This window comes from Vicugna pacos, chromosome 18, assembly GCF_048564905.1.
Source record: "Vicugna pacos chromosome 18, VicPac4, whole genome shotgun sequence".
NCBI lineage: Eukaryota > Metazoa > Chordata > Mammalia > Artiodactyla > Camelidae > Vicugna > Vicugna pacos.
This window is the reverse complement of record NC_133004.1, coordinates 21,834,909-21,850,322: the sequence shown is the minus strand read 5'-3', so window position 1 is coordinate 21,850,322 and position 15,414 is coordinate 21,834,909. Positions and strand designations below refer to the sequence as shown.

Below are 15,414 nucleotides of genomic sequence, written 5' to 3'. Positions count from 1 at the left end.
CATTTCATAGAAATGGAATTATGTATGTGATAATTTGTGACTTAGCCTAATGTTTTTGAAGTCCATTCATGTTGTAGCATGTATCAGTACTTCCTTTTTTATGGTTGGAGTATATTCCATTTTGGAAATAGCGTATTTTTCCATTCATCATTTGATGGGCATTTAAATTGTTTCCACTTTTTGGCTACTAGGAATAGTGCTGCTACAAATATTTGTGTACATGTTTTTGTGTGAACATATGTTTTCAATTCTCTTGGGTATATGCTTAGGCGGGAAATTGCTGGGCCATATGGCAACTCTAGGTTTAACCTTTTGAGTAACTGCCAGAATGTTTTCCAAAGTGGCGGCACCATTTGCCATTCTCACCAGTAGAGTGTGTGAGGGTTTCAGTTTTCCCACGTGCTTACCCACCCTTGTTCTGTCTGGGTGTTTTCAATTGTGTGGCTGTGCTGGTGGGTGTAGAATGGTATTGCACTGTGGTTCCACTGAGGACTTAATGGTGCTGCAGATCTTTTCCTGTGCTTATTGACCATATCTTCTTTGGGAAAATATCTATTCATGTTCTTTGTTCATTTTTAAAAATTTGATTGTCGTTTTATCTTTGAGTTTTAAGAGTTCTGTTTGTTTTAAATACAAGTCCTGTATCACACCTATGATTTGCAAATATTTTCTCTGATTCTTTGGGTTGTCTTTCACTTTCTCAGTGGTGTCCTTTGAACATAACAGTTTTTAGTTTTAATGAGGTCCGGTGAGGCCCAGTGTATCCTTTTTGCCCTTGTTGTGTGTGCTCTTGGTGACGTATCTAAGACTCCATTGCCTGAGCTGAGGTAATGAAGGCTTACTCCTATGATTTTTTCTGAAGAATTTTATAGTTTTAACTCTCACGTTTAGGTCTTTGATTCATTTCAGGTTGATTTTTTTAGTGTAATGTGAAGAAGGGGTCCACCTTCGTTCTTTGGCATGTGGACATCCAGCTGTCCTGCCCTTTTTATCATCATTAGTTTTGGGAAGACTTCCTCCTTCCATTGAGTTGCCCAGGCAGTGAAGTGTAGAACATTTTTTATGTTTGTTGTTTATTTGTATTTCTTTTGTGGGGTGTCTATACTTTTTTTTTTTTGCCCAACTTTTTAGCGGAGTAGCATCTTTTTTTTCCCCCTGAGAGTTCTTTATATAGTTAATAGTACCACAGTCTTTCCAGAAAAGATTTGGCAACATATATAATGTTCCTATCTTTGGACTCACTATTTCTTCTTTTCAAAAACAACCATTTTTCTTTCAATTTTTCACTTTTAAATTTTACTCTGTTTTTCTTTATATTAAGAAGTTTTTTTCTTATCCTTATACTTAAACTACTATTTTTTCTAGTATTTTTATCCATTTTAATTTACTTCAGTTCATCTGGAATTTATTTTTTAAGGTGATACAAGGATCAAAGATTGCTGCCACCAACCTCTACATTGAAACACTATCTTTATAATACACTAATCTCATATGTATATGTATCTTTTCCCAGACCTATGTAAAGAAATCTGTAGCTTTTATAGTTTTGGTATCTGGCAAGATAGATGCCTCCTTTATTCTTACTGTTTTTCAAAAATTTTTTTTGGCTATTGCAAAAACAAATGAAGTTGCGTAAAATTTGTACATTACTTTTGGGAGAATATTCAGCCCTTGTTCTGTATGTTTAAAGGGAAGTTCTTGTCTAAGCTTTTTTTTTTTTCCATTCTTGGTGCCTGCCTGGACAGTGGGGACTGAGTAGGGATATTAGTAGAATCTGAAGGCTGCTTCTGACAGTTTTCTGCAAGAGTTCATGCAGCTCTGTCATCTCATTGAGCACCAGTCTGAGAGAGGAGGAAATTAAAGGCACCCTAAGTTTGTAAGCACTTTGCAAACTGAACTAGCCCCGTGCAAGTTCTGTGGGGAAGGCCAGTTACAGGGACACAAGACACTCAGTTTCACCCTCCAAATTGTTTTTGAGACACATGTAAACAATGTGTAGAGCTAATTAAACATCTACAGATAGACAGAGAATAGACCAAGGTTTGAATGTGCTGTACAGTTTCCAACCATGCTGTTTCTATGTGTTGAGGTTTCAACATATGGTCAGAAGATGCTTTAAGGACATCCCAGATGAGAAGCAGTGTGTTGATTTTTAACAACTTAAAAACAGTCTTCTATAATTTAATCATAAGGTTAGGGGTTTTTACCTGATTCTTATATGATAGATTTTTTTGTATATAACATTTCTGTATTTGAAGAAACATCAGGAGGACAGCTGGCTTGATCTCCTCAACAAGTCAGTGTCTTGAGAAAATAAAGAAGGGAGGGTGACAGGAGGTGAAGAACTTTTAAAGACAAGAACCGGATGTAGTGTTGGGTCCTGATTTGTGCAGACCAGCTCTAAAAAACAATTTAGGGATAAGTAGAGAAATTTGTACGTGGATTAGGTATTATTAGCAGATATGAAAGAATCATTCATTTTGTTGGATGTGATCATGGTATCCTTTCCTCTCTACTTTTCCATGTGTTTGAAATTTTCATAAATGCAAAAGCAACCTAGACAAGGATCATCTTATGTTTCTCACGTTCTTCTATTCCTGTTCCTGTTGATTTCTGCTTGGACTTTCCAGTCTGTGAGAATAAGCTGATTGATGCAGAAACATTTAACACAGATAGTGCATGCTGCCAGGGCATAGTCACAGGCTGTTTGTTTGCTGGGGCTTTATTTGAGAGTGCCAGGAAAACGGCGGGGGTGCAGTTTATGCCTAGCCATGGGAGATTGGATAAATGAATATATGGTCACATGTTCAATACACATCATGCTCTAACATAATGGTATGGGACAGACCTATGGGACAGACCTGGAGTAAATACCAAGCCAAATTTATGATAGAAGACTATTGATGATGGTTAATACACATGCATGTACATAGAAAAAAAACTGGAAGAAGAAAAATCTGTCTAGACTTTAATAGTAGACTCCTGGATATCAGAATTTCAGGTGTTAATTATCTCCTTAGTAGTTCTTTTGCTTTCCAGAATTTCTACAGGATGCATATATTGCTTTTATAATCAGGGGAAAACATAAACATAAGGAAAAGAGATTCTTTTCTCTTAGGAGCTAAGTACTTCTCCAGTCAGGACACAAAGCCTCTTGACTTGGACTTTGCTTTTGCATTGGGTCCTGTTAGGTTTCCAGGGATTGTGCTCCTGAGTGAAGCCAGGTGGCTTTTCTGCACACCTCTTTTCTGAGTTCTCATCAAAATACAAAACCCTGTAACTTTTAAAAATAATCTTTGGCTCATTAAGAAATACTTTTTTGTACATGGTTTTCTCCTAATTGCAAGTGTATAGTTTTGATTCTTAATTTGGAAAATCAGAGTGGTGGTGTACTTTGTGGGAGGTACTGAGTGTTGTGAAATCAAGCCAGAAGTGTGCATGTCAGAACAGAAGATTAGAAATCCCTGAACGATGGATTATTTTATTGCATATTAGAAATACTACATTTCTCTTACTTCACAAGTTTCTGTAGTAAGTTTGTCTGAAGCATGTTGGTAGTTGGTAAAGAGTAAGAAGACTCCACAGGTCACCTTTTCCATTTTCTTTGCAGTTAAGAGATATGTTTGGAGGGGGTGGCAATTGCTTAGTGGTAGAGTGCGTGCTTAGCCTGCATGAGGTTCTGGGTGCAACCCTAGCACCTTCATTTAAAAAAAAAAAAAAGGGTATGGTTGGTCTGGATTGTCATTTTGAAAGGATGAAAGCAATTAAACTCTATATTTTTGTATCTTTAGCAGGTCATCAAATACTTTTAGGAAAAAATATTGTCAGATGTCTGAGTGGAAATTTTAATGGAAGGCAGAGCATTTTTTTAAGCATTAACAATTGTACTGGATGGTTGTATTCAAGCTAAGTGCTATATTCTTTTAGGAGAGGTAATGAATGCAGCAGGTATTGTCCTTCTGGTCACAAGATCATGAAATCCAGAGGGTGGCTCCAATTCTTCTGCTGCTTCAGATATTTGCAGTGGGTTGCAACTGGTCAGGCCTTGGCAATCTTTTTAATTAGGTTGAACCATATGAAAATGCCAACATTTGGTCATTTGGGCTATATTATAAAAACAATAATTTCATATGGTTCAACCTAATATAATAAGTTTCTCCAGCTCTTATATGTTCTGTAGCGTGAATTGGGGTTTGGTTACTACCTTTAAGAATGTGTATTGCTTTCTTGTTCTAAGACAATCATACACAAGTGAACTTTAATCAGACTTGCTTCTGAGGTGGTTTGTTTCTGTGCTTCTGAATCCTCCTTAAAGTTGCTGATGAATTAGAACCACTTCAGCTGACTTCTGTCTGTGGCCAGTATCATCCGTCAGCTTTAACATTAGTTTGAAAAATAATTAATGAACATGAATTGGAACTCTGAAAGTTTATTAAAATGTTTTTATTAATTTGTTTTATTTTAGTCTCAGATGCAAACATCCGTGGGAATTGTACCCACACAGGCAATTGCAACGGGCCCCACTGCAGATCCCGAAAAGCGCAAACTGATACAGCAGCAGCTGGTTCTACTGCTTCACGCTCATAAATGTCAGAGGCGGGAACAAGCCAATGGAGAGGTTCGGGCCTGCTCTCTCCCGCATTGTCGAACCATGAAAAATGTTTTGAATCACATGACACATTGTCAGGCTGGGAAAGCCTGTCAAGGTAAGTGCCATTTTCTGAAGTCCTGATGGCAGAGCTTAGGGTGAAATTTGTCTCTGTTGTTCTCAGGCACCTCTCTTGTTAATAAGGTTCCTGCAGCCTGCGTCCCCACACACTGACCAGTCAGGTGCCTCTGGAGCATCTGCTGAGGAGAAAGGCGATTTGCTTCTGTAATGTTCTGTGAACTTCTACTGGATGGGGCTGTGCCCTGCGTTTGCTCTTTTCTGCTTCCCTCTGTCACAAAAGACATTTGTCCCTTCTTGAGCACTGTCTTCCTCATAAATTCTTAGATCATGGTTTTCTTTTGGACAATGTAGCGCACACACGTGCATGCACATGCCCTTCCCCAAGCCTGGAGCATCTGTCTTGCAGTCGTTCTGTGTGCCCAGACTGCCAGGTCCCACCACCTTGCTTCTCCACCTTTCCATCTTGAGGCTAATCCGGATACCAACAAAGTTGTCCTGGGGGGCTGTCTGTGATGTGGGGAGCTGCACACTGCCTCATCCCTGCCCCTCCTTCTTTCCCTCCAGGAGGGGGTGAATCAGGCACATTACGTGCCCCACTCTCTGCTCTTCTATGGCAGACACCTCGATTCTCCTGAAGAAAGTGTTTCTTACTGACAGCTCTCCTTCCTTTAATCTTTATCCTCTTTCCTTCTCTTCTTTCTTGTGCTCCTAAACCTTGAGGAGAGTCTCTCTGATCTCCCTCTTTCCCTTTGTGACACTGTGAGTCCCCAGTGTAACTGTGATCCTGATGGAGAAGCAGAGGGTCATGCTAGACCTTTAGAGAGAAATGACAGCACCTCGATGTGGAAGTGAAGATAAAGACTGAGATTACCCTCTCAAGTCTTTGGAAAGTGCTTGGGGACCCTTTCCCAATCCTCACAGACCAACCATTTGCTTCTCTGTATTTCTTCAACTATAGTATTTAGATAGTTTCATCTTGAAACATAGCTTAATTTTTTTTATTGTAAATAGTGACATTACAGAATTATTATTTGTTCTACCTTTCATCCCAGCTGTACAGTATTTCAGGTCGAGTAGTTTTTGTTTTGTTTTTGTTTTGTGGGCTGAACCTTAATCACCATCATTCATAACATTGCTTCTATGGGAAGTTTTTGTTTGGAATTCTCAACAGTCGACTTACAAACTTTTTGGAAAACAGCCTGTTTGTAAGTTGAGGACTGCCCGCACTGTGCTATGGTTACACTTGTTACCATTTTCTTATGGAAGCTGGCATTATGATTTAGGTGTAATTGAAAGTGTGACGATTTGGATAGAAAAATAACATCTCGTTGTTTTTCTGGTCATAGTTGCCCATTGTGCATCTTCACGACAAATCATCTCTCATTGGAAGAACTGCACACGACATGACTGTCCTGTTTGCCTCCCTTTGAAAAATGCCAGTGACAAGCGAAACCAACAAAGTAAGTGAGCGTTGGGGGTAGAGAAGCTTGGAGATGAGAAAATAAGCTATTTCTAAAGAGATTACAGAAGAGTAGGTAGGAAGCAGGGCAGAAATTACTAACCACAAAGTTAGTGGTTCAGTGGGAGCCGAGATACCTAGGTGGAGACGTGCAGGGACCTGAGGGTGAAGCTGAGCTTAGCAAGTAGACGGGTTCTCAACGTGCTCAGTGGACGTGGTCGTTTTGGAATCCACCCCCTCCCCCGCCCCCACACTAGAATTGTCCACAGCAGAGCAGTGAGTGCAAAAGAGGAGAGTCACTTTGATCAAAGAGCCTACTTGAGGACTCTTCGTATTTCTTGAGAGATATTCAGTATTTACAGATTTGAATGTCATGTCACTGTAATGGTGGCGACTTCGGGGTGAGGAGTGAATAGAATGGACACTTCTTTTGAAATTATCCTAAAGTAAGTTTTGAGGACTCTGTGTTCTAGAAGAGTCAGTCAGGCTGGGTCGGTATAAAATTCCACGTGCAGACATCTGGGAGGTTTTCCTCCTTGGAGATGTAGTTCCCAGACCTAGTTGCATAACTAACAATTTATTCCGCCCAGATCGAGAGTCTCTGCCACAGGACTGGCTGCATCCTGATCATTCCCATCGTTTTGTCATCTTTCACGTTGATCTGTGTACCCTTAGCTGATCACTTAGGCAGTGCCCTGCTCAGGAGGCCTGCATGTGGCTCCCGGGGCTTCCCTGTAGGCATCAGAGCAGGGAATGGGTGAGCATCTCTCCCCAGTTTTCAGTCCTCTCCTGTCATTTCAGAGGGAAAACTGTGGTCTTTGGGTGTGTCCCTCAGTGTGGACATTTAGGATGTGCCCTTCGATCTCATGTTGCCCCTAGGGCTGGAGCTGCTCCCCATGACTCCAGCACTGTCTTCATCTTCCTCCATCTCGTCTGTTCCATCTTGCCACCCTCCCCTGTTTGTGGTTATGTGTTCATTACTCTCATTCTTCTTGATCATCTTCCTCCAGACCCCACTGCTGCCTGGAGAACGTGTGCTGCTTTTCTTTCTGGTTGTTTCCAAGTGGCACCAGGAAAGATGGACAAGCACACTGTTCCTCAGAGCACTGTGCAGCCTGAGTGCCTTCCTCTCAACAAGCCCAACTCCCTCCCTCACACAGCGGAGTGTCCACGTCACCAGAGAGACGTTCCAGGGTCACTGTCATCCTCCCTCCCTCCCTGCAGGAGTTATACTAAGTTTCCTTTAAAAATCACTTTCCTAAATCAGTTAAATTATACTTTGATTAACCAAAAATTGAGTTAATACATGATTTTCAAGGTCATCTCTTATATAAAGTGAAATTCTAGGAATCTAGATCTTCTAGAACCAAATATTTGGGACAGTAGTTCTAGTGGAATACAGTCTGGTTTTCTTCTTTATTGGTATAAAACTTTTTTTTAACAAGTATGTTGTGATGGTTAAAATTTGTTGTGTTTTAGAATGTATTTCAGTCATAGGCTCTTCAAGTGCCAAAATACTCATTGTCGGGTTTGTGGTTACACAGTATTAATTTCATGAATAATGAATTTTAGGAGATTTTTTAACTTGTAATTTGGGGGGGATGGCTCTTCTGGAATCTTTTGGTTTTTAATATGTATTGCCATAGCAATTGTAAACTTTTGTGATTTCACTTTTTAAGAAACACTTTGTGTGGTTTTTGTTTAAAAAAAGAAAAGCATTGAATGTGGTTTTTTTTTTTTTTTTTAACATCCTTGTAACTGCCTGACTTGTAACAATTGATCCAGTGCGTGCTCTCAGAAGTGGTAAACCACAGTGTTTCTTCTAGTCATAATGTAAGGTGTTACCAGGGTAATTTTATAATACAGAGTCACAGAGAATATGTAGATTAACTTTGTTCAAGTTTTGGCAATTTTTCATGAAAGAAATGAAAGCTTTTTTTTTTTTTAATGCTTCTCAAATTAGGTTTCCACTTGAGTGTATTCCTTTGGCTTTAGCACTATAGTTTTGTGACTACAAAGGAATTTGATGAGTGAGAAAGCTTTAGCAATTTATTTTCTGTAAATTTTTTTTGTTGTTTCTCCTCTCCTAAAGCAAATTGTGCTTAACATGTGTGAACACTGAGCTTAAACAATAGAGAGGAATATTGGTCTGACCCTCCGATAGCTTAAAGTCAGTTCCACTGTTAGAATATATACAGCTGACCCTTGAACAACTCAGGGGTTGAGGCGCCATTGCCCTGCACAGACAAAATTCTACACGATTCCACATCTGCAGATTCAACCAACATGAGCAATGTGTTACTATAGTATTTACTATTGAAAAAAATCCATGTATAAGTGGACCTGTGCAGTTCAGACTTGTGTTGTTTAAGGGTCAGCTGTACCTGTACCTCACAGGAGTGAGGTAGAGACAGGTCAGTAGTATAGATATCCCTGGAACGGTGTATCAGATTGTGCTGGAGGGCGGGGCTTGGTGAAGCCCAATTTTAATAAAGTAACAATGGAAGAGCATTTTAGACAGCACCAGCAGTGGCTGCACAGCTGGCCTGCCTGCAGGGCACACATCTGACTGCACTCAAGGTCCCTGTGCAAGCCAGGTGATTCGGGGAGACAGGGACCCCTGGGGACCGTCGGAGACCCACCTGTGCCCACCGAGGCTGTGCTTTCCAGGCAGGATTCCCCACAGATGCTCACCCCACCCGATGCACACGTCTCATTGTCTTAACTTGTCTCGTTGATATGTCTGTTGAGAGAACCTGCCAGAATCCCCTGTGGAGCTTACCCAGTGGTCATTGAAATGAAATCCAGTTACTTTTTTGCCCTGTATTGAGAATTTGTTTGATTTTTCTTTGAGTTGTTTTCCAGAGATTCTGTAACCACTGATCTTGAGTTATCCATCCTTTGTAGAGATGATCAGATTTTATTGAATAATTAAGATTTTGAAAGGTATTTATCTCATATCAGTCCTCGCATCTGACTCCCAGTTAATTTCAGTACACAGGATGGCATGGGGAATGGGAACTGTGTGAACACATGGCTGAATTCCCTATTTGAACTCATGTTGCCTCGTCAGTATGATTTTTGGTACTCAAAGTGTGGTTCTCAAACCAACTTCATAGGCACCCCCAGGATGCTTGTTAGAAATGCAGAAACTTGAATCCTGTCCCAGACCTTCTGTGCTGTTAGACTGCATTTTCACAGATTCCCAGGTGATTGGGATGCACATTAACAGCTGAGACGCACTGCTTTGGGTGCCTTGAAGGGTGGACTGTCTGTTCCAGAGCTCTTGAGAAGGTGTAAGTCATTTTCTGAGGGAACCCTGGGTTTCCCAACTCAGACCAGAAGGACTGTGAAAACAGATGCTACATGGTCAGAGCCAAACCAGACCTGCTCACTGCCTACAGCTAGCTGCCTTGGACCCAGGCTGCCACACGTGAGCCTCAGCAGTCCTCAGACCCATTGCTTGAATACCTCTATTGGCTTAACGCTCTCTGCCTGTCCTACTGTGTGTTTCAGTATTGGGCACCTCTGACTGAGATGCATTCCTTCATGATATTGAGTCCAGATCTACCGCCTCAAAACTTGCACTCAGGACGCCTGCTGGGCGCTTAGTGGGCGCTTGTTGAACAGGAGCTCGACTCGCCTGAGGGCTCTTCAGACTCTCAGACACCTCTCCTGACAGCCCGTGTTGGGGCCGGAACAGAGGGGCAGTGGAATCTCAGCGGCCATAGGGACAGCATTGAGCTTGTTTGTCCTGATTTAAGTACCAGACAATCACTGTTGATCTTCTTCATTGAAATGGCTTTGTCCTTGCTCTTCTGGGTGATACGGTGTTGCCATTCTGAGTCATTTGGCTTCTGAGGAAAACGCCCTGAAGAGTGTGCATTCTGGCTTGCTGACGGCTGTGATGGGAGGCCTGGCACTGAGGCCTGGCTGTTCCCCTTTGCTCTCTTGCCCTGTACTGTGCACATGAAGATGCTGGAAAAGAGGGCACTCCTGGTGCACCGCGTATGCGGAGCCATGTGCTGTGGGAGCAGCCCTGCAGAGACATTTGCAGGTCTGAGTCAATTCCAGCCTGACTTTCTCAGTAGAAATCTTAGATAGTAGCTGCTTTGACTGCTTCATGGTATGTCTCCCACCATCTGACAAAGCTCTGGGATTCAGTGTGTCTGCTTTCATTGGATTTCTATATTGAGTACAATTTTACTGAGTTTCTGGTGAGTTGAATATTGCAAGTTAGCAACGTGTATTATACATGGAACTTCTTAGTAGGACAGTCTTTGTGCCCACTGGGGAAGGACTGCCTTGAAAAGTGATGGGCGAGTCCTGGACAGAGCCCACTGTAAAACTCGGCCTTTTATATTCTGGGTCATGGGCTCCTGATTTGGCTGCAACAGAAGGGAAGGGTGAGGCACTGGAGGGTTGGGGGTGCTTTGAAGACGTGCTGAGAGCAGGAGTGCCCAGCTGGTGCTCAGGGGAAAGGAGCCCACACTTTACTGAGACGTTTGGGGACACTGTGTGACACCCATAGCTTAAGGACTGATTGTTCATGAAGCATAGCATTAAGCTCCAAGAGAGGAAACAAGATATAAACATGGCCAAAAGAACAGGAGCTTTTGACATTTAAAGAAGTAAACATCAATAATGTGTAAAAGTGATTGACTTAGAAGACCGCATGCTCAGTGATACCGGCTGAACAAAATGCTGCTGCTTTTAGCGCTCCTTTATGTCTTGTTCAGTCTCCAAGGCCTCAGTGCGGCGGCGCCAGGCGGGCGCGCAGGATGCCGGGCGCGCTGCTGGCGGCGGCTGCTCCCATGGGCTGGGCACCTCGCTGGGAGAATGTAGAGGAGTCACACGTCCGCCCGCCTTCAGGGGGTGTGCAGGGAGAGAGATGGGCGCGGCTGTCTCCAGCACAGGGTCCGGAGCTGCAGGCCCCCGTCGTTAGGTGATGATTAGGGACATTTGTTGCTCTTCTAGAAGACCCTGTGCTCCACGTGTGCAGACTTTGTGCTCACACTGTATCCTGGAGCCCAGCAGAGGGAGTGAGGGAGGGTAACCAACGGCCCAAAGAGGAGCCGAGACCAGTAGGCACTGTGGGAATTTAGGGGACAGTGACTGGTGCCCGAGGGTTGATGGAGAGGTAGAGTTACGGTTGCGTTTACCTCGTAACTCCCCTTTCAGTCAGCCATCAACCGCATAGGAAACGCACCCGTCCCCTCACTCCGAAGTATTTGTGTTATCCGCAGTAGATTTGGACTCAAGTTGGGCCATGCCTAAATGTCAGAGACCTTTTTTTCGTTTGTATTTTGTTTTCCTTATTTCCAAATTGTTAGGAATGTCAAGTACCAAATGGCTACTTGTCTTTAGATAGGTATGATTTCTTTTAAAATAAAATATGCTAATGTTTACATTTAGGAAATAAATGCTTTTAACACAAACACAAAATACTCTGACCATGTCAGCAGCTTCCCTGGGAAGTGCTGGCTGCCCCATAAGTAGCCTTGGGCTTGGGAATGGCATTCATCCTAGGGTGGAGAGTTTTGGCTAGAAGGATGGCATTTGGGGAAGTGTAGTTGCAGCGGATTATAGTAGGAAGAAGTCGTCGTTAAAGCACAGCTAGCTATTACCTCTTCACACAGAAACGGAAGGCCGCCTAGACCTTGTTTCTTTAAATTCCTCTCCACAGTGGATCATTCTGTATATCCAGCGTAGTCTGGGCCTGTTCTTTCTTGTACCGCAAGGTGACAGAAAAGTAAACCTACCATTAGAACTTCACATATCATAGTTCTTTTGGAAAATTAAGCATGTCAGTTTTAGGAGTATAATAGCATGTGTTTAAGTTTTGGGGACAGTTTTACCTATTAGGAAAAAAAATACTTTTAAAGGTATTATACATGAGTTATTTTAGCTACACACTTGTCATAAAGTATACCTTGGGAATTGCTTTTCATTTATAATAATGAGGTGCTTGGTGTGTGTAATTGTGTCTAATGAGCATTAATGAGTTTGAGATCTGAATATCCTTATTAGAAAAGTTAATAGAATGAAATGTGTAATTATCAAGGTTTTTTTTACACATTTCAGTTTAATTTTCTCTGATAAGTATTTGAGTTGTTTAGGTCATAGTGCACTTATGATAATGTAAGAATACTGCTATTACATATAATAGTACGAATTTTAAAGAAAGGCTTTGTGATAGTGTTTTATGTATCAAAGATCATGGTTCCATATCAGTTTTATAAGCTGCTATTTATGACATGACTGTAAAGTTTGAGGAAAGTAGAAAGAGAGGAACTCAGGAATAAGTGGTATGATGTAAAACTTCTGCCATCTGGTGAGTGCTTGCCAAATAAGGACATTTGGATGGATAGACAGATGGACACATGGAAGTTTGGAGTCATCTCTTTTAACTTTGAAGCCTTTGGGAATGGGGCTCTTTATGTTGCCTAGACTTTCTTTAGTCTTCTGGGATTAGCCTGGAAGGTAGGGTAGCTAGAGGGAACACCCCGCATGCTCACCGCAGGCTGGGCCGGGGGAGTCAGCTCTGATTATCAGTGGTGCTGAGGTGGCGCCTGGATGAACGAATATCCATGCACAGTTGCCAAGCCTCGATCCATCAGCTTGACCAGTCACTCCGTCAATTACAGTATTTCTTGAACAGCTTTATGTGGCAGAGCTCAGCATGGCACCCTCCTGCATAGGAAATTCATAGGAAAGAAAACTGTAAGTTACATGGTCACTGAATACCGAAGATTTCAAGGAAGTTCAGTTTTGTCATTTGGGAGATCATGTCATAGATCTTAATTGAGTTATTAATTAGTAACAAAACTGACCCAACTGGGTATCGCCTCTGCTCCTTCTGTTAGGCCTTCTGTACCTGTGCCGGTGAGCAGTGAAGGACCGGGGGCTCCTTAGCTCATCTCGGAGGTGGCTGATGACCCCCAAAGAATCACAGGCTTTCTGTTGTCATATGTTTGCCATTCCTCCAGAGCTGACTTCTTACGAGGCTGTAGTATAATGCACACTAATTTTGATGAAGTGATTGCTGATTTCGTCCGTTACTTTCTAACACAGAAGGTTGAATTTTCTTTAGCTTTTTGCTCCTCAGCTACTGCCGTGAAGATTAGATGAATAGAATAGGAGCCTTCTCTCTGCACATCTCCTTTCTTGGTAGCCTTGTTCCAGCATTCATGACATATATAGGTGGTCTTCTGATAAAATTTTACTTGCTTTTCAGTAGTTTTTAAACCATTCTTGACTTCTCCCTTTTACTTAACTTTCTTGTTTGTCTGTTTGTTGTTGTAGCCATCCTGGGGTCGCCAGCTAGTGGAATTCAAAACACAATTGGTTCTGTTGGCACAGGCCAACAGAATGCCACTTCTTTAAGTAACCCAAATCCCATAGACCCCAGCTCCATGCAACGAGCGTATGCTGCTCTTGGACTCCCCTACCTGAACCAGCCTCAGACCCAGCTGCAGCCTCAGGTTCCTGGCCAGCAACCAGCACAGCCTCAAACTCACCAGCAGATGAGGACTCTGAACCCCCTGGGTAGGTGAAGGAACTCTCGGGAATTTCTTTGTCCAAATGCAGCACTGGGAATGGCAAGTCTTCCTGGAACCCAAGGCTGTTTCAGTTATTGTCTTTACTTTAAATTCAAATTAATATATGCATATACCACGGTGATAGTATCCTTTAAATGTGAAATTAAAAACTTCCAGGAAAAGGCTAAAATGTTGGGTGCATGGAAGATGTTAGAGGCTTTTAAGATGAATAGTATTTGCAAATGAATCAACTTTTTGGTCATTTCTCTGTGGACAGTTTCCATAAATGGCATTTCATATGGCTCAGATTGCAAAATCTCACAAGTTAGAATAGTCATTGTACCATTTGTTTGTTGGAGAACTTGAGGGTGGGCTGCAGTTGCTAGCACATCTTGGTTATGGGCTACCTCATGGCTGGAAGTGACTGGCCTGGACATGGCAGGTTAACAGGAGTCTCAGAATCTCTCTTGTCTTAGACTTCTCTATAAATTAGTATTTCCTAGTGTTATCTTAACCCATTGATTGCCAGTGTTTGGTCATTTGCACATATATCTCCTCAATTTTTGTCATCTCTGCATATTGTTTCCTTAATATTTTTCTTTAAATTGACATAGTCCTTTTAAGCTTAGGCTTAGGCCAGGCAGTTACATCAGTCAAGTCAAGTCAAGGCTGTTATACTAATTTTGTTCTCTCCCTAATAGAGTATTTTAACCTTAAAAATGACTCTTAAAAATGACCAATTAAAGACATCACATTTGTTCCTTTTTGGAAAGCAATTGCCTTCATGTATCTCTGACTCCTGCTGGCTAGGAGACTGGGTTGGAGTCCTGAAACTTGAGTTCTAATCTGACTCCACTTCTATTGATGGTAGAATCTGGGACAAGACTGTTAACCTCTCTGTGTTCCAACTTTTTCTTACTTTAAAATGAAGACTAGACAAATTGACCTTTTATGTTTTCACCTGCACTTAATTTCTATGATTTTATTTTCTGATAATGCCCCCCAAAAACCAAAACCCCCCCAAAACAAAAGATGACGCAAATATATGTGACAAGTCAGCTTACTTGTTTAGGGCATGATATTAATGAAGCCAGAATCAAGATCTGAAGTTGCAGCAGGGAGGGTAGAGCTCAGTGGTAGAGGACGTGCTTAGCATACAGAGGGTCCTGGGTTCAGTCCCCAGTGCCTCCTCCCAAAATAAATAAATAAATAAACCTAATTACCTCCCACCTAAAAATAAAAAAAATTTTTTTAAAATCTTAAGTTGCAGATGGATCATTTCTGATTTTTTTCCACAGCCATGGAGTGCTTATGTCTCCATAAAAATGCCCTATTTGGGTTATAAAGTACAATGGGAAAGAGCCTGCAACTGAATTTATACATCGATCACTGTTACTGAAAATATAACTCCCAGAGTTCCTGCTATAGTGTTAATATTGTAACTCCTAAGAATCACTTATTTATATGTGATTTGTTTATCTGTTATCAGGACTTTAAAATGTGTGTTATAAATTAGGAGTTGGTTGATTTTTTTTTTTCTGTCTTTAAAGGAAATAACCCAATGAACATTCCAGCAGGAGGAATCACAACAGATCAGCAACCACCAAACTTGATTTCAGAATCAGCTCTTCCAACTTCCCTCGGGGCCACAAAGTAAGACCCATGTTCCATTTGGCTCTTGTCTGAGTGAAACTAGCACTGACAGTGGACTGGGGTGCTGTACACCAGGAATTGACACAACATTG

The 15,414-nt window shown here is 41.8% G+C and overlaps 1 protein-coding gene across 2 annotated transcripts in view; it reads left to right on the top strand.

The window, feature by feature from the left end:
- CREBBP (CREB binding protein) overlaps positions 1-15,414 on the top strand; it is a 116,920-nt gene that overhangs the window by 61,249 nt on the left and 40,257 nt on the right. For both annotated transcript variants that reach the window (XM_072942584.1, XM_072942582.1), the window contains exons 4-7: positions 4,466-4,706; positions 6,016-6,129; positions 13,434-13,676; positions 15,220-15,322. In XM_072942584.1, coding sequence (XP_072798685.1) covers positions 4,466-4,706; positions 6,016-6,129; positions 13,434-13,676; positions 15,220-15,322 — 701 coding nt within the window. The remainder of the gene's footprint in view (positions 1-4,465; positions 4,707-6,015; positions 6,130-13,433; positions 13,677-15,219; positions 15,323-15,414) is intronic.